The sequence below is a fragment of the Cercospora beticola genome, chromosome 3, assembly GCF_033473495.1.
Source record: "Cercospora beticola chromosome 3, complete sequence".
Taxonomy (NCBI): Eukaryota; Fungi; Ascomycota; class Dothideomycetes; order Mycosphaerellales; family Mycosphaerellaceae; genus Cercospora; species Cercospora beticola.
The window spans coordinates 475,144-499,042 of NC_088937.1; the positions used below are offsets into that span (position 1 = coordinate 475,144).

The following is a 23,899-nucleotide window of genomic DNA, read 5'->3' on the forward strand; positions in this document are numbered from 1 at the left end:
TCATTCTCATCATCAATAGTCACATACCACCGGTCGTCTCTCTACAGTAGAGCTATTTGAGCTGTCCGGAGATTTCCGATTTGTCTATTGAAAAGCCTAACAGTGGATTGCGTCCGCGTGGACGCTACCTTGGCAGTATCACATCACAAAAGCATATCTGTTTTATCTGCATTGCATCATGGGGTTTTGTAGAGTTCGCTGGAGGTCCTCTATTACTTACCGCGGAACGATGCATGTGATTTGATAGTTCCAGATCTAGATCTTAGCTTCATGCAAGATTGTCTGAGATGTGATAGCAGCGGAGTGAGATCCGCGGAGCGAAATGTGATGCAGGGGCACAAAGGCGCAAGACTTCAAGGGGGAAGGCAATGATGCACTGATGGAAGTGCAGTGATTTACTTAACGTTTGTGATACTTCAAGAACTACATGCGTTGCTATCATGTATTCGCACAACCTGTCTCTTCCCTTAATCCATTGTCAAAACAGCCCTGAACCTGACCTTTCCGCTCATCATGTGTGCCATAGCATCGTTGGCTTTGTCAAGCGGGAACTTCTCAATCAAGCACTTCACGTCGTGCGTTCTCGCAAAGGCAATCGCCTCCTCACTGTCCAACGCATGTCCACTTGGCCAGCCATGAACCGAAAGCGCATTCAGAACCATAGCAACAGTATCGACTGGCACCGGCCCCACAGCAACGTGAATCAACAACTTTCCACCAGGCTGCAGACCTCCGAGCAGAGGTGAGATGACTTCTGGGTTTGGTGCTGTGACAACGACAAGAGCAGCGCCGCCGAGAGCTTGCAATGCCTTGCCAACATCTTCCGCTTGGGTATCGATGTAGTCCGTTGCGCCCAACTTCATGGCAAAGTCCTTCTTCTCCGAGCCTCTCGAGAGGGCGACAGTTCGATAACCCATCTTCCTGGCATACTGGATTGCAAGATGTCCCAGACCACCAAGACCTTGAATGGCAACAACTTCTCCGCTAGTGACGCCCAATCGACGAATACCGTTGAACACCGTGACTCCCGCACAGAGCAGAGGAGCGACCTCAGCAGGATCGGCGTCCTTGGGAATGCGGACAGCCGCTTCACTTCGCAGAGTAGCGTACTCGCCGTAACCACCATTACGGTATACACCATTGACAGTCTTGTTATCGCACATTTGGAACTGTCCACGAGAGCATTGACGGCAGTTGCCATCGTGTCCTCCGTGCCAGGCTCCGCCGACGCGGTCGCCAACGACCCATTTCTTCTCTTCTGGTGGGACGGCTACGACAGTGCCCACGAACTCGTGGCCAAGAACATCGATGCCTGGAGGACCGAAGTCGCCGTGTAGGACGTGGTGGTCGGAGTGGCAGACACCGCAGGCGTGGACTTTGATCAAGAGCTCTCCAGCTTGAGGTTGCAGCATTGGGAGCTCTTTGATCTCCAGTGGCTGGTCGATGCCATTGAGCACGGCGGCTTTGAAGGTCTTGGGGAGTTCGGAGCCCATTGTGATAGATCTGACTTGTGAATGAGCTGTTTTGAAAGTAGATCTGCGGCTGGCAGGTATTGGAGTAGCTCTGTGCGACTTCGCAAGCTTGGTGCTTCGATACTCTTATAGCAGTCGCCTGTGATCGTCGTCCTTCCAGATAAGCTGATTCAGTAGTCCGATTGCTCTAAATGTTAGCTCGAACCTGAAGTGAGCTGTTGCCGGAGCGGATGTTTCTGCGAAACCCATTTCATGTCAACAACCTACCAGCTCTTTATACCTCAACCGTCACCGGCGATAACGTCAACACCTCATCCTAAGTCCAGACATCCGCCAGCACACAATCTCCCATCAAAGGAAGCTATACCATGGCAAAAGGCGAGGTGAAGAACTTGGTCAGCTATGCAGTAAGCTCACCCTGCATGTGCAACCGGCCAATGTGCTTCCAGCAATGGTAACTCCGGCGCCCAGTCATGAGCTGGAGGGCCAAACTGGGGGGAAACGACTATGCCGGAAGCAGAAGCTGTAATAGCTAGATGGGGATCTGCTTTGCCTTGTTGCAGCAAGCTTCAGGTGCGGTCGCACGGGGAAGGCGGAGAATTGTCGCATGTTGCATGATCTGTCATCATCAATGACCAGATGATGCACTCGGCGGTAGTCGTTTGCTAGAACTGTGGTCTTGTTGCGCGATTATGGCGATGGGCCCTAGGCGATGTCGATGCGCAGAGGATCGTAGATGCGTGCACAGCAGGGGTGTGTGTCTCGTTTCTCTTGGCGGAGGGTCTCAAGGTGGGGCACGTTGACTGTTTCGAGGGAGTACAAAATATAGTCGAGGTATATACGACAAACTCCAGTCCATAGTGGAGTATGGTCAAACAGGCGGTAGCGCGGAACGGAGGAAAAAGGAGAGGTTTGCCAAAGAACGAGAATGAGCTTCATTTTGTACTTTCATACTTCAAATCCACCTTGATGGCAATCGGGCAGAAAGCTTCTAGTCCAGAATCACTGCGAGCGTGTCTTCTCTGTGCAGAAGCAACACTGTCGGAGAGCTGGGTGCGTCAGCTGCTCAGGCATATTTGATCGTATGCCAGATGGGCTCCCGTCAAGGGTTATGCGTAGACCTTGGAGAATTCCATATCACCAGTCCAGAAAGACTCCGGAACTTCTGCAGCTGCACCTCATAAGCGTGGCTGACTTCATTGCTACTGCAAATCCAGTTGTTCTGCATGGCAATGTTCTGCACCGCTGTGGACGGCTTTTCCGTTGTTTCATTATGCCGCAAACGCCAGCAGCTTTTCATGTCGGCGGCCCCTCAGCACCCTTTTCTGCCTTCGCCTCATCAGCTTGCCCACTAGAAATCTTCAGCTTCTCGACATCCACGGCCAAGGGATCCGTCTCCTGCGTAGCCTCCTTGGGCCCCTCGTACCCAGGTGGCGGCAAAGCCCACTCTGGCAAATCCGTCTCATAACTCCATCTCCCCTCTGCACAATTGTACTTTCGGGCGTGTAAATAAATTCCCAGTTCATGCGCACCAGGATCGCTGTACAATGGAGTCTGACAGACATCGCACAGCTCACCAGTCATCTTCTCCGCCTTCTTCCGGTTGTACTCGTCGACCATTTCATCGTGATACGCAACCGCCTCTGCGACTTCAGACTTCCCCATACGGGAGAGCCGAGAAATAATATCTTCATCGTCGTCGCCCGTGCTGGAGGCTTTCCCGAGATCTTGACCAAACACTCTTTGATTACTGTAGATGGGGTCGTTGGTGATGGGATGTCCGAGGAATTGAAGATGTACGCGCAGTTGATGCGTTCTTCCAGTCAATGGCCGAGCGCGAACAATGCTGTATCCCTCCTTCACATTGCCATTCGCATCCAGTCCAGGTTCTCGAGGAGGGTAGTACGCGAGTCGTTTGAACACAGTCCTGGCTTCTTTGCCATTCGCGCGCACTCGATTCAGTCCGAGTTTCGGGGAGATCTGTAGGATTGGTTGCTCGCACACGACGTCTCCTTCTGGAAACTTTCCTTTTACTCTCGCGACATACTCTTTCTTTATCGTCCTTCCCATGAGCTGATCTGTAATGTCCACCGCGGCCTTCTTGTGTTTAGCAATAAACATCACTCCACTCGTGAGACGATCCAACCTGTTGCAAGGCAATGGATCGAATCCATGCCCCCGCTCAGCCCGCATGATTTCCACAACGGAGTTGTAGTTATACCTTCCAGCAGGATGCACAGGTACTCCAGCCGGCTTATTGATAATAATGACATTCTCATCCTCATGCACGACACCAATAGGCTGCGCTGTCACAGGCGGCTCATGTCGATGCATGGTATGGCTGATGACATCGCCGTTCTTGACAGTTGTGTCAATCGAAGGTACGGTCTTACCATTGATCTGCACTGCGCCGTTCTCAATCGCACTTTTCTGCGACGATGGTCAGAACATGTCTACAATCCCTCTCTTGCGCGCAGTTCTTTTACGTTGTGCCTACACGTACATAGTATTCAACTGGTCTGTCACGAAACTCGTCTGTGAAGATATCCAGCAAACCTCTCCCGCGCCAACGCTCTTTACAGAAGGTATTGTAGGTGAAATGATAGGGCGCGACGCGTCGGAGGTTGTCTTCGAGATAGTACGGTCGAGGCCATGGATCGCAAGGCGTGACGGCGACTTTAGGAGGAGGTTCGAGAATTTCTGGCTCTTCGTGCGGCTCTTGCACGGCCACGACGGCCATGTTCGCGGCTGGGACACGACCTTTTCGGATCAGATACTCGAGCACTCGCGGAGATGGGCGAAACAATGCGGCGGAGGCTCTCATGTGGTGGTGACGGGTTGGTAAGAGAAGTGCACAGTCATGCATCGGACTTTCCACATGCATAACTTTAAGCTTTGAGCTCGGACCGCCCGAGTTCATGCCAGTGTCTGAGTCTTTCCCCTCTCTGGTCTTCTTCATCACCACCTTGCGGATGCTCATTGACTGTGACAGCGGCGACGATATTGATAAATAATACTGGCAGCATGACTGAATCTTTGGAGAGCCGCGGCGGCCTCGCGCATCGCACACGATGCAGCATACAGTACACCAAGACGTCAAGAGCCCGGTCACCTTGATATGATCGCATGTTCTATGAGTCGAGGTGGCATCGCGAAAAGATCGCTATGCTGTATTTCGCAGCTACCGCTGCTTTAAGAATACCCAAGAACATGCTGGAGGCACATACGCACTGAAGCAACGACTATCAGCTCCGAAACGGAGAAGCACTATTCGCGAGCAACACCGCCACAAGGTCATTCCAGCTTCTCTTTCCAAAGCAGCTAAAGTACTCATACCACGGCCATGAGTCCTGCAACGATCGCACCTCCAACAAGCGCTGCGATGTCGGTCTGTCCCACTCTTGCACCGGCACCTCGCTCAGCTGCGACCAGACACTCCGTGCTATTATCGGATGCCACTCGCTCGACTTTTAGACTCTTCACATTGTACGGTAACTCGTCACAGTGGGCTGTTCCATCATCTTCACCGCACCCACCCCATGAAAACCATGGCTCTGCCGCGTCCTCTTCGCATCGGTCTCCGGCGAAAGCCTTCAGTCTGAACTCCTTGGTAGCAGTGCTTTCGAGATTCCGGAAGTTGACTTCGATATGGGTATAGTTGGCCTCCGGAGAATAAATGTTGAGGCCGTCTGCTTGCAAGGCTGACTGGCAGGACGAATTTAAGGGCCAGCAAGAGCTGGTGATGCCCTCAAACTCGGTGATGGTGTCGTTAGGGTAAGAACTCGGCGAGAATGTCTCAGCGACATTGAAGCAAGTTCCCGATGTGACCTTGTTAGAGATTCGCATGACGATACTCTTAGGAATGACATCGTCATAGTATCTTCCGCATTCGATACTGGAGTTGACCGCGGATTGTTGGGCCAAAACAACATCGGCCAGGAGCTGTCGATCCTCGGACTGGGCAGCGCAAATTGTTGCCAGCAGAACCACACAAGAAGCAGTCTTGAGGGAAGGCATCGGAACTGTCATTTGTGAGTCGCTGTGTTTTGCTGTATCCTGCTGCTGTATAAAGGATTCGGTTGGATGCTTTGCTGATACGAAAGCAAGCGAAGAAAACGAGAAGTGCTGCGCATGGGAGCACGCTCTAATAACACATCATAGTGTTCTGTCGAGCACCACCCAATACGCTTCAGTGGGGGCGGCACAGCACTTCCTACCAAGACATAGCGCACGAAGGCCAAGGATCTCCAACCTCTACCAAGAAACTCTATGATATATTGTGCGACGGAAGGATGCTACGTGCTGTCACCTGCTGATTTTATGATGTTTTGTTTTGCACAAGCATGGGTGGTCGCACTGGAAAGACTGGTGGGACATCCGACAATTAGACGCAAAAACAAGACATACACATTCGTTCATTCGGACCGCGTTGCGAAACATTAGCGATGAATTGAGATACCGGAGCAACTCAATCAACCCCAAGAAAAACGCGCAAAGCATCAACACGTCACGCAAGACCTCAGCCAAATACAATCTTCTGCTTCCATCAGCGCCTGCACTGCGCTGCACTGGGTCCAACTCACCCTGCGTGCCATAGATTCATTTCGCAGCTCTCTGTGTGGAACATCAGTGGCTCGGTTCTGGAGCACCTTCAAAAACGACCACATACGAGTTCCTTCAACCAACTCGCCTCCCCCATGAAAGTCTCAGTCGTTCCGCAGAAGAATGAAAGATTATCAAGGGGAGCCGCAACCTGCGGGACAAGCGCGCCTCACTTATATGTCAAGTTCAGGTCCTGCTTGACTTTCTCCTTTCGACTTCCTGCTCACATATACTTCAACGTCGCCAATGGATCTTACTTTGGCCAGTTATACACACTCCACGGCCGCCTTCCGGACACTTATCGCAACATTGAAATGCTGAAGTGAGGACTGAAAATCCCGCTCATACTTGTATGATTGACACATACATGACTGGCACTAGCCCTTCGGGCTCAGTGGCCGACGATCACGAAGCCGCTTCTACATCGTAGTTGACATGAAGACACGATCTTGCGCGGTTGATGAGAAAATCGAAGCGGCAGCTATCAGAACCTGCGATGGCCTCTCCTCTCGGCTGATGAAGGTACAGCAGATAAGATCTTCGCGTTACACCACATACGGCTATCCACGCCACCATGAAGGTTCTCCCAATGGCCTCGCTCGTCGTGCAATCTTCCCCGCTCTTCCTGCACCACGGCCCCTAAAGGATTGGCAGACTGCGGCCTTCGTGGCCAAGAGTTTCTGGATGAATCACATGTTCCATATGCTAGCCTTGCTCAACACCTGTGCTCAACACCGTCCATACAGTATAAGACTACACGCTGCTACTTGGAACAACTGGTTATATCAACGATCCTCTCCAAGCTGGTGACATGGCCGCTGACCTTGAGCAAGGTGGTATCCATCTACATCAGCTCAGCTCAGACATCTCGCCAAACCGTGATGGAGAGGACCGAACCGCAATTGACAACCTTTGCAAAGTCGATGAGTCTCGTCTCAACTCGGAAGAATTGCAGAGATTGCACACTTGGGAAGATGCTATACAGCCACACACGAACGAGTTTGGTGATACCAATTATATCGGAGACGTCTACAATGAGATCAATGAACTGATTGCAGCGGAATGGCATCTCGAGCGGTACGCATCTCCGCCCTCTCGCAGAAGTCTACTGAATTTGATAGCCCCGGTGACTACCTACGATTCGTCAAGAGTGTGTCTCAGACGGATGTTGAACTGAAATACCTCGCCCACTGGATGGAGGTATCAACCAGCCCATTGAAATGGAGATTTCTCCGGCAATTACCTGCTAGTCGCGAAGAACGAGCTCGCAGGGTGAGAGCTTGCATCCTAGATTACAGCGCCCAAATTCTGATGCGTACTGAGCATTGCGAAAGTGCAAATGTGTTGAGAGACACAATCAGCACCGTCCCTCCTGATTGCAAACTGCGGATCATCATAGCGGAAGACCTGTCGCGGGATTTGATTGAAGCGCTGGGCATACCCCTGGATCTGGATCCTCGATTTTTCCGGGAGTATATTGGCGATTCTACGTTCTTTCACTCCACAGATCCTTGGATATCGCATCTGATTCCGCTGTCAAAGGTCGCCAGGCAGTCACACATGACGTTCTCTTTCTTACGTGCTCGCTATTACGCGAGCGAACTCATATTCCAGGAAGCATACAGGCAATGTGGGAAGTTCAACGTCTTGCGACGACTGGACAGTGATCGCAGCCGCATCAAACTACAGCAACTCAACCCTTCCAGAACCAAGAACACAAGTGTGGCACTGGCTCGGTCGAAGTTTGCAGTCTGGTTCAGAAAAGAAAACGATCTGTCGCCAGTCATTGCACTTCTACTTTGCGATCCTACAACAGAGTCAGGCAAGCCTCTCTGGATGGGAACCAATACTGCTCAAGATGTGCTAAGACCGTCAAACTGGGTCGACGAGGCTCAGCAAGTTGGACGAACATCACTGTTCGACCAAGTCACGCAGGCTTATGGATCGCTCGCGCCGTCTGACATAGAGCACATCTTGGAAAGAGCACGGAATGTTGCACAGCCTGCTTTGAAGATCATGATCAAGGAATGGCTTTTGATCGTGCGACACATGAGGTCTCAAGTGGCGATTATGCAGTGGGAGCTTGATAAGCCGGAATTTGGATCAGATTACCATGGAATGCTCTCCGCCGCAGAGAGCACATCTCCTTGGCGAAAAAATCTCAGTCACTATAAGAATTGGGTGCAAGACGTTCTGGATTATGTCTCAGTGATCGCTGCGAACGACAAGCAGACCTACGCACACCCAACCGACAGCGCTTCTGATGTGAGAAACGCGCATATCGATGGCCTTGAAGCTTTGATACCAGACCTGGAACGTATCATCAGACGACTGGACGAAATCGCGGAACTTATTGAACGAGTTTCTGTCATGGCGTCTTCGGCAATGTCGCGGGGAGAAGCCCGACAGAACAGGAGGGCTTTACTGCAAAACCGAAGCCTTGGCTGGCTATCGGTTCTAGCAACGATATTTTTGCCTCTGAACTTCGCCACGAGTTTTCTGAGCATGTCCTCGGACTTCAGCGCATCGCAAAATACTGTATGGCTCTTTTTCGCGATCGGGATACCTTTGACGGTTATAGTGGTTTCTTTCATTGGCTGTATGCGATTTTACAGAATGGTAAACGATGTCAAAATCTATTATCAGACATGAAATGCCAGCTGCAATCACCCTTTCTCGAATGTCAGGGCACTAATGTGTCGATCAAATCTGGAGTACAAAATCTATGTCGATGTTAGACCAAAATCGTGCTGCCTGGAAGTTATTTCTTCCTGGAGTACATTACCTGTTGCATAAGCTATAGTTCAGTTCACAATCGATGTAGTGTCTGACAGGTCATAAAGATTGGTGAGGGAAGGAGAACGTGGACTCTCACATGCATAATCTTAAGCTTAGAGCTCGGACCATATAGATCCATGCCAATATTCAAGTCTTGGGCAACTTGCTTCTTTCATGCCTCCACCTCTTCACTTTCCACAACCCACAAATGTCACACCAAACCAAGATCCCACATCATCAATATCAAAATCACAAGCCACTCATACAAAATGCCCATCGAAATCACCCAACTCACAGACGAAGACATTCCCTCCGCAGTAGAATGCATCCAAGAAGCCTTCAAAGACGACCCATACAATAACTGGGCAAGCAACTCCTCCCCCCCATACCCCTCCCTCCCCATAACCTCTTCCCACCCCAACACTAACACAAAATTCAGGTCTTCCATCCCCTCTCCTCCTTCTCCAAAACCCGAAACACCCACTCCCTAACCCTCCGCTGCAAATGGGGTCAAAAACACGCCCTCTTCCACGTAGCAAAAGAAACATCCCCCACCTCCCCCTCCTCCTCGCCTCCAAAAGTCCTCGGCGTAGCCTGCTGGCTCCCACCCAAACCCCTCAACTCCCCACAAACCTGGTCATCCTATTTCGGAGATTGGTGGCTCTGGTTCGAACAAGTAAAAATGAACCTCCTCCTCCACCCCCTCACCTACCTCACCACCTCTCGCACTCGATACTACATCTGGAAACGCGCCCAAGCATCCGCCCAGCAAACCCTCTGGACCGACCCTTCTGGGTACTACTTCTGCAACATCGTAACAGTGCTTCCCTCCGCTCAAGGCCAAGGAATAGGCAAAAAATTATTCAAACACGTAACCGACCAAGCCGATAACGAAGGAAAGCGATGTTACTTGGAATCAAGTCGCGCAGAACCAAATTTGAAAATATACGAGAAAATGGGATTCGAGTTGAAGAAAGAAATGGTGTGTGATGACGATGGGGATGCGATTACGTTGTATTGTATGATGAGGGAGCCGCAGAAGATGCAAGAGAGTTCATGAGAGTCGTGAATTTCTTTGGTCATTTCTTCTTTCTCATTTTGCTGGAGCTATGCTAATGGATGCTGTTCCATGCTTCATATGATTCCGGTCGTCATGCCTATTCCTCAATTTCTCAGAGTACCATCATTTCATTCCAAAAGTTCAAGGAAACACGCTATTTTGGTTGATCCGTCGTGCACTCAGAACGTCTAGTACCGAGGTGGTCCTGGTGGTGGGCTGTATGCATTGTCAGTAAGCTCTTCGCGAAAGGGGCCTGGAAATACTCACGCGCCATACTGCTGCTGTCCTGGGTATCCCTGTGGAGGTCTCTGTTGCTGCTGTCCGTACTGCTGCTGTCCCGGCGGTGGAGCACCGTACTGGTTTGGCGGTGGCGCGCCATACTGGTTCGGCGGCGGCGCACCGTACTGTTGTGGCGGAGGGGCACCGTATTGTTGCTGTCCGTACTGTCCTGGTGGTGGAACACCTGCGCCTGGTGCCATATGTGACTTCTCGTCCTTGGTGTCATAGCTTGGGTCGATTGCACCAAGGATGAGCTTGATCATCCAAAGATCGGGTGTCAAGTCAACTGGTGGGACTGCTCGTGCCATCTCCGCAGACTCATTCTCGTAGTTGGATGTGCAATCAACTTCTCTTCCGACCATTGGGTCGTTATCGAGCTTGGCCAAGAACTCAGTCGCCTTTTGATCGTTTCCGACTTGAGCGAACTGGAATGCCACAGCACCGGGACCGTATTGCGATCGCTGAGCGGCTTGGACAGCATACTGTACTGTCTCGATCAAAGTGTTCTGATTTTCGCCAGCTGGCTGGCCATCGGTGATACTAATGATGAGAAGTGGCTTCTGCATCTGTCCGCTGTTCAACTTCTGGATGAGAATTGGATCAATGACCTTCTTGCGCAGCTCGGTTCCGAATGGAGTGAGACCCTTGTAGCGCTTTTGCGCAAGGATCTGCTCGACCTGCTGTTCGCTTTGAATGTGCGACACGTTCTGCATCGGCAAGTCCTCGTTCATGAAGCGGAGATCGATTCCGTCATCATCGAACAGTGTCGCGGCGAAGCAGGCTCGCTGCAGAATAAGCTGCAGATCCTTGATTCGCTCGCCGTTCTCCTCGAAGGACATCGAACCAGAGTCATCGACGTAGACTACGACATCGTAGAGCGCAAGTCGGACAATATCATTTGCAATCTCTTTCTGAATGCGCCACGCTTGGCAAAGACGATCAACGCACTGCGCCGCGCGAGCAGCAATTTGTGGCAGCTTCTGCGCTCCCGGTGTTCCGGGGCCATAGAATCTGTGCAAGTTCTTCTCTTGAATAGCCTGTTCTAGCTGGCGCTGGTATTGTGCGACGTCGCCGGGACCGGATTGAGGGGCGCCATACTGCTGCTGGCCTGGTGGAGGCGCACCGTACTGGCCCTGCGGAGGCTGGCCGTAGCCTTGTTGCGGTGGAGGAGGTCCGCCGGGAGGGCCACCCTGCTTCAATCACATGTTAGTCTAGCTCGAGTCGCAAATTTTCCTGGAAGCATATGAAGTAACGAACATAGCCGAATTGCTGAGGAGGCTGCTGATAGGGTTGCTGCTGTTGATAGGGCGAATTGGGCTGCGCGGGCTGGCCATAGGGCGAGGGTGCGGCGCCTGGATATGGGCTCGCTGTCTGCCCAGGTCTACCAGGCGGAGGAGGCGGGGGCCTCGCGTATTGCCCGCCCGGAGGCGGCGCCGGCGACCCATACTGCTGCTGCTGCTGTGGAGGGTAGGGCTGCTGGCCATAGGGTTGCTGTTGCTGCTGCCCGTACGGTTGTTGAGGTTGTTGTTGGTAGCCTCCCGCCGGCTGCAGCGCACTGGGCATAGCGCCAGGCTGCAGTCCCGCGCCTCCAGCAGCGAGTCGCGACGCAAGTGGCATGTCAAGAGTGAGGGGTAGGATGGGCGATAGTGGGATGTCGAGGTAGTTTAGAGTGGAAGAAAAGAAAGACTCACAGGGCGATAAGCGGAGTATTGCTGCTGGCCTTGCGGTGGCGCCTGCCCGGGCTGTGTAATGGAGTGAGCAAAAGCAAGCTTGTGAAGCAGTGCGTCACATGGACTGCGACTTACGTATCCTCCTGGGGCAGCGCCCGAGGTGAAGTTGGACACAGCTTGTGCTCCGCCTTGAGCTGCGGCCAATTTGCTTGCCAATCCTGTGCCAACGTCAGTCATGCCATCGCGCAGTCCGTCCAACCTGACTGCTCAGCTGAACGAAGAGGATGACGACAGCGGGGCCATTGTCGGAAGAGGAAGAGGGGTACTGGCGGAACACTCACCCATGCTGGTGACTTTGTTTCGGTGGTCGCTCGCGGGTTGTGATAAATCGCGAGTGGGTGTGAAGAGGAAGAAGGAAGATGTGGTGTTGTCGCTGCAGGAGGCGAGAGTCGTGAGATCTTATGAGCTGTCGGAGCAGTGCGTGTTGGACTGAATGGAACTAAGTTAGACACGTTCAGCTGGTGGCAGGTGGATCGTGGCGCAGCTTCCTCGCCAATGCAAACGCAAATGCACATGCACCTGCAGGGCTCACGAGTGGCTGAATGCTCCTCTTCACTTGGTACTGTCATCCACGACGACATCACTGTCATCCATCCTGCTGCAATCGACGCCGGCAATCCCGAATCCTTCACTCTTTGTCCACGCAGTGATACCACTTCGTTCCGCTGCTCGACACACCCGCGTATACTTTCGGGCATGCTGACTACGAGCAGCTGCACGGATGTGGCGTCAACGTGGTCTGATGTGTCCCTCACTTGACCTCTTCTCCTCACTCTGGCCAAGCACAAAAGAGGCCGCCGGCACTTTCAGCGCTCGTTGTTCTGCACGAGTGTGAAGACCTGAGATCACAGGCGTCTCCTCCAGCAACAAAAAGCAGAATGTTGACATGCACGGCCACATTCTGCGAACCACATGCCCTGCACAAATGCCGGTGGCTTAAAGCTCCGGAGCTCTGACCGAGCATGCAGACTGACTTGAGTAGATCCTGGATGAGAAAAGAGAAGAACAAGCGAGCTCGAGAATATTAGAAGAACATTCGCTGTCTGGACTTGCATTGAAAAGTCATGCAAATTGGCAGCGACAACTTCGAATCCTTGCGCGTCGTGGATGATGAAACGCGTCTCGATTTTGATTATTGTAGCTTTACCTCTCGTTAAGACCTACAACCCTGCAAAGCCAATCAGACATAAGCACAACACGACACGAGAGAGAAGCACAAGCCAAGCTGACATCTAGGACAAGGATATCGTACGCGTCAACTTCGCCATGCAGCATACTTCTATACCAGAGCGATACCCTCCAAGCCCCGGAATCGCACCCATGCCCTGTGTTTAAAGCGATCGCTATTCATTTCAAACATACAAACTCCAGGCTGCGCGAAGAAACGCTCAAACAAAATGGCCTCCTCCATCCTCCACTCTCAATCTCCAACACTCCTCAAAATTGCTGGCCTCGGAGCCTTCTTCCCACTCGCATTAGGCCTGATCGGCACATTTTCTCCATACAGCGGCTTCAAACTGTTTGGCCTGCCCGAGCCTACAACACCGCAAGCCAAAAAGCAAGGCGCGAATCTGATGATGTTCTGGGGTTCTCGCGATGTCTATATGGGACTCACTGCACTAGCAGCGTGGTATGAAGGAGCTGGGAGAGTTCTGGGTTGGTTATATCTCTGCGGGACGTTGGTGGCAATCAGCGATGGCGTGCAGAGTATTAGAGAGACAGGAGGAGGAGCGTGGAAGCACGTCATGTGGTGTCCAGTTGTAGTTGGAATCGCCGGGGGCTTATTGGGGTGGTTCGATTGAGGAACTCAGAAAGAAAGAGAGAAGAGAGCGCTAGTCGGCTGAGACCACAACGCAACAATCTGGGATCCTCTTGACTTGGGAAGAGCGAGCATGCATAGTCAGACTGATCATCATCCGCGAAGAGCTTTCGCATATGTGAGACCTCTTAGCAGAAGCTTGACTGCTTCAGCCAATCCAACAGCCATCAACAGCGTGTAAAATCAAAGGGTCGCGTGCACGAATCTTAGTCGTTCAGTGATGGCTCTTCCCAGCCACTCGAGAGACCTACAACGCCGTCCATGGTGCTCATATACACATACGCCACATCGTTGACACGAATGGTATAGGAAGAAAGAGATCAACGCCCGACGAGCAGCTGACGTCGAATACGACCAGACCTATCCGACAAGGATACCTTCTAAAACGCCAAAGTTGATCACTGATCACGGACATAAAAAAAATCACCGTTCCGAACATACATAACCATCTTCTGCTTTGCTATTAGTCAGAGAGGCGTAAATCAGAAAGCAATGGAAGACACAATTATTGCAGAGCGCCGAGCATTGATACAAGAACAGACAGCAGACTTTTCGCAGAATCTATATCCCGTACTCACCACACCTAAATCTCAGCTGCTCTAAGTTAGTGCTAACTACTACACTCTACTTCTGAGGACCTTGATCAGTAATCGCAAATGCTCGAAAGCCCCTAGGAGATCTAGTACATCTTGGCAGAGATAAGACTACATAAGACTTCACGCGACGACATGTTAGTTCTAGAGTAGCCAGTGACAGAACCAAGTCGATATTCTTGCTTGCTTTATCGTTTGTTTGCATGCATGCATGCATGCATGCATGAGCGTTATGCTTCTCTCTTGATGTCGGCTTCTCCAGGCAGCTATATGTTTCACAATTAGAAAATGTGGAAAGTGAGGGTATTGAAAATTTGGATTCAGCTTGTGCTCTGAGGTAGGTCATCGATAAACATTTCAGCCTTCGGAAGCCCATCAGAAGTAGACAGACGTGTATTCCCAAGACAGCGACTTCTTTCGTACAAGGAAGTGCTTGAAGCCATGTGTTTTGCAGAACGTGTTTCCTTGTGTCTCTTCAAATATTCTTCCTCCTTCTCCCTCTATCCCCTACGTACACCTCGCAATCGCACGAAACGCATCGATAATTTCGCACGAACGTCCATTATCCGTGCATGGCGCATCCTAAACAGCAACGTCAACACTCTCATCAATAATTTGCAAAGTCTTCGGGAAGAAGGAAAGAAAAGAAAGACAGCAGTTGCAGCACATATAATGCGTGCGATATTTCGTAATAGATGAAGGGAGGAACAAGTATCAGAAAAGTACCGCAGAACATGTCCCGATATCAGTAGACAAGCAGACTCCATTTGCGTTACCCATGAGACAGGTCTGGTAGAGGCTTGGGTTAGCTTTGAACGAGATATTTGGGCAGCTGGGGGAGACTAAGGGAAGGTGAGAGGAGAGCAGAAGAGAGGAAGCGTGCACAACTTCGAACGGAGGGAGTAGACGACGAATACGAACATTCTGTGCCAGACCCGTCGAGAAGAAGCCCATGGCAAAGGCGATAACAGTGGCGACGAGCTTCATGGCAGCGGCCTTGCTGGTTGATAGTGTTCTTCAAGCAGGTAGATAAGTAGAACTTCAAGTCTCCTTTCCTCCTTCGATGAAGTGTGGAGAGAGCGTCGTAGTACAGTCGAAGCAAGAAGATATGACTTCGCAAAAGACGTAGCTGCGTGAGAGCGATTTATGACGGGAGAATCGAGGTCGAATTCTCTGCACGGCGATTAGAGCCATGGGAATTGATCTTGACATGCGCAGTGCCTGGTCTTTGGCCACACGGAGAAGCTGCTAGTCCAACGACGTGGCTTGGCGGACAGGTTTGCAGACCACTTCTGCCGGTGATCTATCTACGCCAAAGACGATGACCGCCAGCGCCGGGACATGTCGATGGCGTGGCGGCGATGTTGTTGCTGTTGTCCTTGAGAGCGATGGATTCTGCTGACAGTATTAAGAAGATTGTTAATTCATGCAGAGAGGAATGTTTGCTCTGCTAAGATGATATTTTCAAGGTCGTGGGCGCGGACAGTGACTGTGTAGCCGGAGCTGGGGCCATGGACCAGGCTATCTCTACTTTTGGTGAAGCGCGACCATGGCATAGATCGTATTTTCTTGAGGCCCTAGGGATTGGTGGAGCATGTCTTGGCTTAGATTCTCGAGTGCGGCCGCACCTTGGTCAGCAGGCCCAACGCGACGCCTAGAAACCGTTGGAGAACAATCTATCGGCAGTCAATACCGATGGGAGCGGACTTTTCTGCCTTAGCATCGCTGACGCGCTGACGCCTTTGCGAGTAGATCTCATGTTGCCTCAGGCTTCGCGCATGTCTGGCTGCAACGCGATAGCCCCGGGCTTATGGCACAGAGATAGAGAGAAGGAGAGGGATCGCAAGAGCATCAAGCTTCGAAGGACAACCCTATTGAGTTTCTGGTAGCCGGCGAGGTTGTCATCCTTGCCCGTGTGCACAGAAGTGAAGTACGATGTAATGAGATTTACACTGCGTGGCTTCATTCTCACGAAATGCGGTAAGGCGAAAATAATTGGCGAGCTCGCAAGAGTTAGACTTTGATGCCTGTCTTCGCCATTCCTGATGAGCCGGCGCGCATCTGACATTGCGGTAAACGTTGGGAAGTACATGGCGTTGGAAGAGCAAGCATTCGACGGGGGTGGATGATGCCGTCCTCGACGACTTAAAGCGACATGTACAGGATATCGGTTCGGCCGTTGTGTTGAAAATGGGCTCGATCGTCATTCAACGCTTGGTGATGAAGGGCAGAAAGACACGGGGATGCCAGCCATGTTGCCAGTGTTGGACAGACAACGAAGTCAGAATCCGATGACTGCGATGTTCTTGCAAGCTGTTGACATAGACAGTAAGCGAAGTCGCGAGAACGGCCCATGCGGAATTCGGTCGTCGGAGAAACGCCTGGGAGTGAGAAAGTCTGGAACGTGCGGTGCTCTGCGTGGTAAATGTCTTAAGCCACAAGGCAGGCGGCCGTTATAACGATGCCGAGAAAGTGCGCGATCGACCACGCAAACCTGCTTTGTTGTCTGAGATGGTTATTCGTGTCCTCGAGAAGCGTGAGCGTGCCACGAGATCAACCAAGTTTCACTCTTCGACGCTCGGTCCGGTCAGAGGCTCGCTCATTCGCTAAAACGGTGCTCGCGGTCACGACGCGTCACGCGAGAGGGCGGAGAGTGCAAGAGCATATTGAAGAGAACCGCACCCTATTGATGTGCATGTCCTTTGGTTGTTTAGCAATGGAGGCGTGAGCGGCGGCAAGTGGTGCCAGAAGTTGACGTCGGAGGATGCGATGGGCGGAATGAAAGAAGAAGGGACCTCCGCTTTCGAGTGAGGGCTTGGCACGCGGCATCCAACTTCGTCCGTCATGAGGCTGTTCGCGTGGCTTGTCGCCGTGATGTCTTTGGAACAGGCGAGAGCACGTCGATATCACTTGCACATGGGTAGACATAGACTAGATAGAGCTGTTCGTCAACTGCTTGCTCGTGCACACTTTCTCGTGGCGAAAAAGGTGCGACACGGCGGGTGTGGTGAGCTTCAGTGGAACCCATGCACCGTGATCAGTGCTAGAACCACGAGCCTCTCGCCGTCGCCGTTCACTGCGCCCACACCCACCAGCACTCCCTTCTCGCTGCTCCTCCGCTCCGCCGCGACGCCATCACTCCGCTCAGCACCTTACTGCCAGCATTGACCCCGGTATGCAGACGTAGCGAGCCGTCGGAGGCCTGAAGCTTCACGCTGTGCGGCAATTCACCACACAGCGAAGGACCAGGCCCGCCCGTGGCTCGTCCTGCCATTTCACACCTGCACACCCACATCAACCACCACCGCCAGCGACAGACGCCGCAACAGAGCCCATCCGCGCCGGCGGCAGCCTTCCTGCGCACCTCTGCGGCGTGCAGCGAGCCCGGCGCTTCAGAAGGCGGCGAAGGCACTCGAGACGACATCATTGCAAAACCACGCGGGCCCACCGGGCACCGTTCTCTTCACACCGTGCGCAGCGACACTTCCACTTGACGGTCAATGACTTACTGAACGGGCAAAGTCATGTCGACACCACAGACACTTACGCAACTGCTGCCACCGCACCAGCACATGGACCGACAGCACGTCGGCTATCTCCCCTCACCACAAGACCGCTATCTGCCTCCTCCAAGGCCCTCGAGCAACGCGAGCGCCGGCTACCATCAGCAAATTCCCACCAGACCGTCGAGCAACCTCTCCAATCGCCAACTGCCACCTCCACCACGTCCGGGCAGCGGCATGAGCAATAGTGCATACTCGCATGCACACTCGCAGTCACAAGCAACTGGAGGGGCCGAGTACGGCTATTCAAGCAGCACATCACAGCAGGGCGGCTTCGACGAGTTGATGAGGAGGCAGACTGACGCTGCTGTGGGATATCAAAATCGAACACTTCCGCCTCCGCCAGCACCACAGCAGTATATTACACCCGGATCACGCGGTTCTGCTGCAGGTGGTGCCGAGATGCCCGCAACACATGGCGGCTATACGAGAGCAGACTCAGCAGAACAAGGACGAAAGCGCCGGCAGCGAGAGCGGGCACCCGTAGACTGGGCTGAGTTTTATGGAGGCAAGCCGCCGGCGGAAATTATCACCATCCACGACGACGACAGCCCCGTGCCCGAAGCTACAATTCAGCGCCTACCACAGGCGTCGAACGCTTCATCCTCCTCGCATCACGTTGACAAGAGACGGCGCACGAATGGAGGCGGCGGTGACGTGCCACAATATAGCACCACCAACACGCCCTACTCTTACACCAACGGCGGGTCTACTGAGAGCCTGCACAATACAACTGCGCCCACCTCGCTTGGGTCTCAAGCCAGTGCAGGAGCGCAACAGCCACGAGAGCAGCTGACCGGTGCACGAGCCGGCGACAAGAGGAAACGCAATGCCAAGGCACCAGAGGTCGACCGAAAGAAGCAAGAGGCGAGCCGACCTGGCGCTGGCAGGGGCTACTTGGCCGAATATGGCGAGTACCAAACACCGCCGCGACAGCTCAAGAAGCAAAAAGAGGTGGTGGTGCCGTCGATCCCAGACGTAAGGAGAACAACGACCAGAGGTGACAAGCGCACGAGCACTGACAATGGGGCACAGCGTTCAAAGCCGAACGAAAAGATTGATGACGAAGATGGTCATTATATCGTTCAGGAGAACAGCAAGCTCGGTGAACGCTACAATCTAGTCTCTCTGCTGGGACAAGGCACTTTTGGCAAGGTAGTGAGAGCGGTTGATACCCGCACCCGCAAGGAGGTGGCAGTCAAGATCATCCGCGCTGTGCCAAAGGTATGCTCGGGCTGAACCCCATGCACATTAGCATGACTGACCACAGACAACAGTACCGCGATGCTAGTCGCATTGAGCTCAGAGTGCTGCAGACACTGCGAGCGGCTGACGAACACAACCGAAATCGCTGCATTCAACTTCGCGATTGCTTCGACTGGCGAGGGCACATTTGCATTGTCACTCCTCTGCTCGGACTCTCAGTCTTCGACTTTCTAAAAAGCGGCGGCTTCGTTCCATTCCCAGGCTCACACATCCAAGCCTTCGCACGTCAACTCCTTGGATCTATTGCATTCTTGCATGACCTCAACCTTATCCACACCGATCTGAAGCCGGAGAACATCCTGCTACTCAGTCATACGTACCAGACATTTACCTACAACCGCAACATTCCCTCCTCAAGTACGTTGACCTCGAGGTCAGCCAAGTTCCGGAGGGTGTTGCTCAGCCCCCACATCAATCTCATCGATTTCGGGAGTGCAACCTTTGATGACGAGTACCACAGCTCCGTGGTCAGCACACGACACTACCGGGCGCCGGAGATTATACTTGGAATTGGATGGTCGCACCCCATCGATCTGTGGTCACTCGGGTGCATTCTGGTGGAATGCTGGACTGGTGATGCGCTTTTCCAGACTCATGACTGTTGCGAGCATCTCGGCATGATGGAGGTGAGTTACACTGAAACACAGGGTGCATACATGCAGAAAGAAGCTAACATCTTTCAGGCTGTCACTGGTCATAGCATTGACCGCAGCTTGATCCGGGAAGTCAACCGACTGTCCAAGCGAGGAGACCGCAACTCCGCTGCACGCTTTTTCAAGAACGGCCACTTGCAATACCCAATGCCGGACACACCGCGCCAATCTAGGAAGTTCGTGCGGGGCATGAAACGGCTCGAGGAGATTATTCCAGCAACAAATCAGTTCAACAAGCTGTTCCTGGACCTGCTCCGCAAGATCTTTGTGTATGACCCCAAGAAGCGCATCACAGCGAAGGAAGCGCTGAAGCACCCGTGGTTCGATGAACTTGTGGAAGACGATGGCACAGAAGCTACGCGCATCAGGATTGAACGGGAGAGAATGGTCGAGAACGGCGGTGGCCGAGTGCGGTAGGAGTGATGGATTCCCAGCCTGGAGCAAGGACCTTTGGTCTTGCTGAGATATTGGGAGGAAAGTGCGATATGGCTGATACGCGCCGCTTGCTCGGACGCAATGATTGAATGATGGAGTACAGTCGGAGTTCAAGGGCGGATGTTTGACGTGGTTTGTCCCGTTTAGTGGACAGACGGCAGCCATTACTTCCGGATCGCCCTCCCATGGTGGAAGAGTGGCATGAAACGATGCATCGCTTGCGGATTTCGACAATCTGGCATAGGCGAGGCGTTTTCTAGTCTTGAATTGTGGATCGATCTTGATACAGACATATGCAGAGAAAGGCTGTTGTCTTCTCTTCTGACGAGTAAAGTCTTGCTGAGCAGAACTTGTAGGATACTCCAGCATTGAAGCATTTTGTCTAAGCTGCAATTGAAGACGTTAGCACATGCCGAGTCATTGTCATGCATCTGTGAGCATTGGTGAGCGATGCCAAGGGACAGCGACTTGAGCCGCTTGGGTCTCCACTTTCACCCCACATATACTCGCATTGACTTGTCCTACCAACACCACCACTCGACATACCACCTGCCCACCACCGACGCATTCCCCATACTCCGCCCAAAATGTCCAACCCACGAATCGAAGAAGTCGACGATGACGAAATCGCCGACGACCCCGAGGAAATGGACCTCGACGCCTTCGATTTCGCTCGCCCACAAGGCAAATCCCTCGGCGGCGCAGCCCCAGTAGACGACAGCGACGGCGATGAAGTCCCCTCCCAAATGACCCCTCAAACCCTCCAAGCCCTCCTCTCTGGCCAATCTGGACAGCAACAAGCCCCACAATCCGCCGCCGACCGCGAACGCCTCCAACGCGCCCAACAAGACCGTATAAAAAACTACCAATGCATATATCCTGTCTACTTCGACGCTTCACGCACACGAGCTCAAGGGCGAAGAGTTTCGAAAGAAGATGCGGTGCAGAATCCGCTGGCGAGGGAGATTGTGGAGGCGTTGGCGTCGATTGGGAATGAGAAGGGTGCGGCGCTGCAGATTGCTTTGGATCCTATGAAGACGCATCCGAAGGATTGGGCGAATCCGGGGAGGGTGAAGGTTGAGGTTAAGAAGGAGGGGAAGAAAGTTTGGGATGGGGTGGAGAATAGTGAGTGTATTCCTTTTCTTTTGTTCTTGTGGTTGTGGTTTGCTTGGGAGCTCCTTGGGGCGCGAGTGGACATGCGAAGAGCTCGTGTACTTGGCCATCTTCTTCCATTCGCACATCCTTCCGCTCTGGCAACTCTGGGGACGATTACAGGCTCGTGGACTGGTCCGCGGAGACTGCGGGTTGCCTCTTCTATCTAGAGGCTTGCGGGCCTTGGAGGGAGAAAAGTACCGACTCGTGTGCTTGGGCACAGAACGCCAGCATGTCGGGCGACCCAAGCTCTCGGGTCACTCATCTGCCTCGTACTCCTGCCACTCGCTTTCTGCTACACCTCTTAGCAATGTCGGCATGCTCGGGGCTTCACAGATATGGCTGCCAGTGACGTTCAATTGACTAATGATCTTCTCTCGCAGAACACCATCTCTACAAGCTCATTTCGGCGTACCTCAAATCACACCCCGCGGACGAGAAGACGCCACTGAAGATGCAAGTTCCTGGGCTGCCAATGCCGAAAGACGGCAAGCCGATTCCTCCTGCGATACCACGCGGCATGAAGATCAACTCGATCCTCCCGCTTCACTCACCCGCATTGTCGGGTGGTGGCGTGAGCGAGAACATGATGTCAGACATGATGCAGCAGATGGGTGGACAATTACCTGCGGGTATGCAAGGATTAATGGGAGGAGGCGATGCTGGACCCTCGCAGCCGCAAAAGCCGAAGAAGATCAAGGTCATGCAGAAAAGGTGATTGTTCATGGTTGATTGTCCGGCCTGCGTCTCAGCAGTTCTTCATGAGTCTTGCAAGACCTCGAACTGGATGCGGTTCCGCTCGTCAGCGTCAACGTGCAGCATCCCCATCTCCACGGTGCATATACGATGTGCATGTCAGCACTCCGGCTCGCTAGTCCGGACATTCGAATGACTCCGATGCGACACACCATGGCTTCACCGATCCATTGCCATTCGGAGTTGTCACCGTACCGCCATCAAGCCCTTCCATACACGGCACGGGACCCAACAAGGTGGATCGCTGGTGCTCGCATTGCTGCAACTCGCATTCGGAGATTCGTCCGACTTCAGACGGCGTTTCATTACTGCCATGCGCAAAAGGACCGAGTTACTCGTGCAGGGCAGGCGACCTTGAGAGCGATTGCAAGGAAGATGAGTATTTGATCACTTCACTTCCGAGATGTTCTCGTTGGTGCGTAGGGCGATCCGCATGCAATGGCGCAATTTGTTGCATGGTCGGAGAGTCGCAAGCATGAGAATCCTCAGGCAGCAAATCTGCAGCTGCTGAAGAAGCCGTCTGTGCGGAGACAATAACAGAGTTACCTAGTCTACGGCTACGGGACAGCCACACCTAGATCGACAGAACTACAGCAGCATACAACGGCAGATCTTATTATTGCCGACAACGCATCGGCACGGTACAGCTTCTTTCACTGTTCGTTCCCCTCGTCACACTTCCAAAGGCTGAAAACTCTCCTGTCCAGGATGCCTCGTGATACGTGTTCGCACGTTCTTTTTACCCGTGCAGATGCAAGTAGGCCAAGCATACAGCGCCGGGTCTACTAGCTGCAGCATCTTTGGTGCTATTGGGCTGACGAGTTTCCAGTCCCAGCGTCATATTTTTCTGCTAAGCGCGTCATATACCTCTACACAGCTAAGCGCTTTCTTCAGCGCTCTGCATTCCTATTCATTTAGGTTCTAGACGGGGCTGGACAAGAAAGCCGTGTTCTTGACCGCTTGCCAAGGCTGTCACGTTGGTTGATGCCGAGCACGGATATGCGGCGCCGTCGAACGCTGATCAGCGCCACTCTGTTCGATATCGCTCGTTATACAGATGTGTTGACGCTTAGATGCAAGCATCAATTTTAGACCAAAGGCAAGAAAGAGATACTTGGGCAGCAAGGCGAAGATACATCGTCGCGGAAAGTATTGAAAAGCCGGTTGCGGGAAGCGTTTGAAATCCCACGCACAAGACATCCAGATAGTCTCCCTTTCGGTGTTGACAACATTCCTTTCACGAATTACGAAATGTGAAAGAGGACACATAGACAGCTCTCCTCAAATCATCTCGAGCGTTTCCCACAAGAAAAAAAGAGACACGAGAGATCCCAAAAACACTACACAAGAAAAAGCCATGATTCATTATAATCGCATCACCCGCAAATGATGTTTTGCCATCATTGGTCCTCTTCACAACCATTTCGGTGTGTTCTGCATGATAGACTTTTTCACGTTCGCGTTAGCTTCCCTGTTCTCTACTTGTGGGACGGGGACGGGAAGATGTTTAGATATATACCGACAGGTGCATGTGCATGTGCATATGCATATGCATATGCATGATACTAAAAGAGTTTAGGCAGAGTTAGAAGAGGGGCTAAAGAAAACTGTATGTGCCGAGATCTCGGCATTACTCGTTGAAGAAGAGCCTGGGTTGACTTTTTGGTATGGGCATGGCTGTTGTGCGACTGCGATGATAAGCGGTAAGATTGAGAGAGGATGGAGTTGAGAGTTAAGGAGA

General features: G+C 52.5%; 7 protein-coding genes across 7 annotated transcripts; 3 read left to right on the plus strand and 4 right to left on the minus strand.

The window, feature by feature from the left end:
• Nucleotides 1-467: 467 nt before the first annotated feature.
• Nucleotides 468-1,493, minus strand: RHO25_004155 (uncharacterized protein; the record flags this gene model as incomplete). The annotated part of the gene is made up of 1 exon (XM_023595076.2): nt 468-1,493. One exon carries the CDS (start codon nt 1,491-1,493, stop codon nt 468-470), a length of 1,026 nt encoding a protein of 341 aa, XP_023456606.1.
• A 1,275-nt stretch (nt 1,494-2,768) lies between these two features.
• Nucleotides 2,769-4,212, minus strand: RHO25_004156 (uncharacterized protein; the record flags this gene model as incomplete). The annotated part of the gene is made up of 2 exons (XM_023595077.2): nt 2,769-3,902; nt 3,976-4,212. 2 exons carry the CDS (start codon nt 4,210-4,212, stop codon nt 2,769-2,771), a joined length of 1,371 nt encoding a protein of 456 aa, XP_023456605.2.
• Nucleotides 4,213-4,802: 590 nt separating this feature from the next.
• RHO25_004157 (uncharacterized protein) lies at nt 4,803-5,489 on the minus strand (the record flags this gene model as incomplete). Its single annotated transcript, XM_023595078.1, has 1 exon — nt 4,803-5,489. One exon carries the CDS (start codon nt 5,487-5,489, stop codon nt 4,803-4,805), a length of 687 nt encoding a protein of 228 aa, XP_023456604.1.
• Nucleotides 5,490-6,885: 1,396 nt separating this feature from the next.
• Nucleotides 6,886-8,726, plus strand: RHO25_004158 (uncharacterized protein; the record flags this gene model as incomplete). The annotated part of the gene is made up of 2 exons (XM_023595079.1): nt 6,886-7,151; nt 7,196-8,726. The coding sequence occupies 2 exons, from the start codon at nt 6,886-6,888 to the stop codon at nt 8,724-8,726; spliced, it is 1,797 nt and encodes a 598-aa protein (XP_023456612.1).
• Nucleotides 8,727-10,100: 1,374 nt separating this feature from the next.
• RHO25_004159 (uncharacterized protein) lies at nt 10,101-12,206 on the minus strand (the record flags this gene model as incomplete). Its single annotated transcript, XM_023595081.2, has 5 exons — nt 10,101-10,128; nt 10,180-11,384; nt 11,883-11,933; nt 11,997-12,079; nt 12,203-12,206. The coding sequence occupies 5 exons, from the start codon at nt 12,204-12,206 to the stop codon at nt 10,101-10,103; spliced, it is 1,371 nt and encodes a 456-aa protein (XP_023456610.1).
• Nucleotides 12,207-17,857: 5,651 nt separating this feature from the next.
• On the plus strand, nt 17,858-20,232 carry RHO25_004160 (uncharacterized protein; the record flags this gene model as incomplete). The annotated part of the gene is made up of 4 exons (XM_065602528.1): nt 17,858-18,874; nt 18,932-19,120; nt 19,174-19,788; nt 19,846-20,232. 4 exons carry the CDS (start codon nt 17,858-17,860, stop codon nt 20,230-20,232), a joined length of 2,208 nt encoding a protein of 735 aa, XP_065458600.1.
• A 605-nt stretch (nt 20,233-20,837) lies between these two features.
• On the plus strand, nt 20,838-22,120 carry RHO25_004161 (uncharacterized protein; the record flags this gene model as incomplete). The annotated part of the gene is made up of 2 exons (XM_023595085.2): nt 20,838-21,375; nt 21,786-22,120. 2 exons carry the CDS (start codon nt 20,838-20,840, stop codon nt 22,118-22,120), a joined length of 873 nt encoding a protein of 290 aa, XP_023456602.1.
• Nucleotides 22,121-23,899: the final 1,779 nt, after the last annotated feature.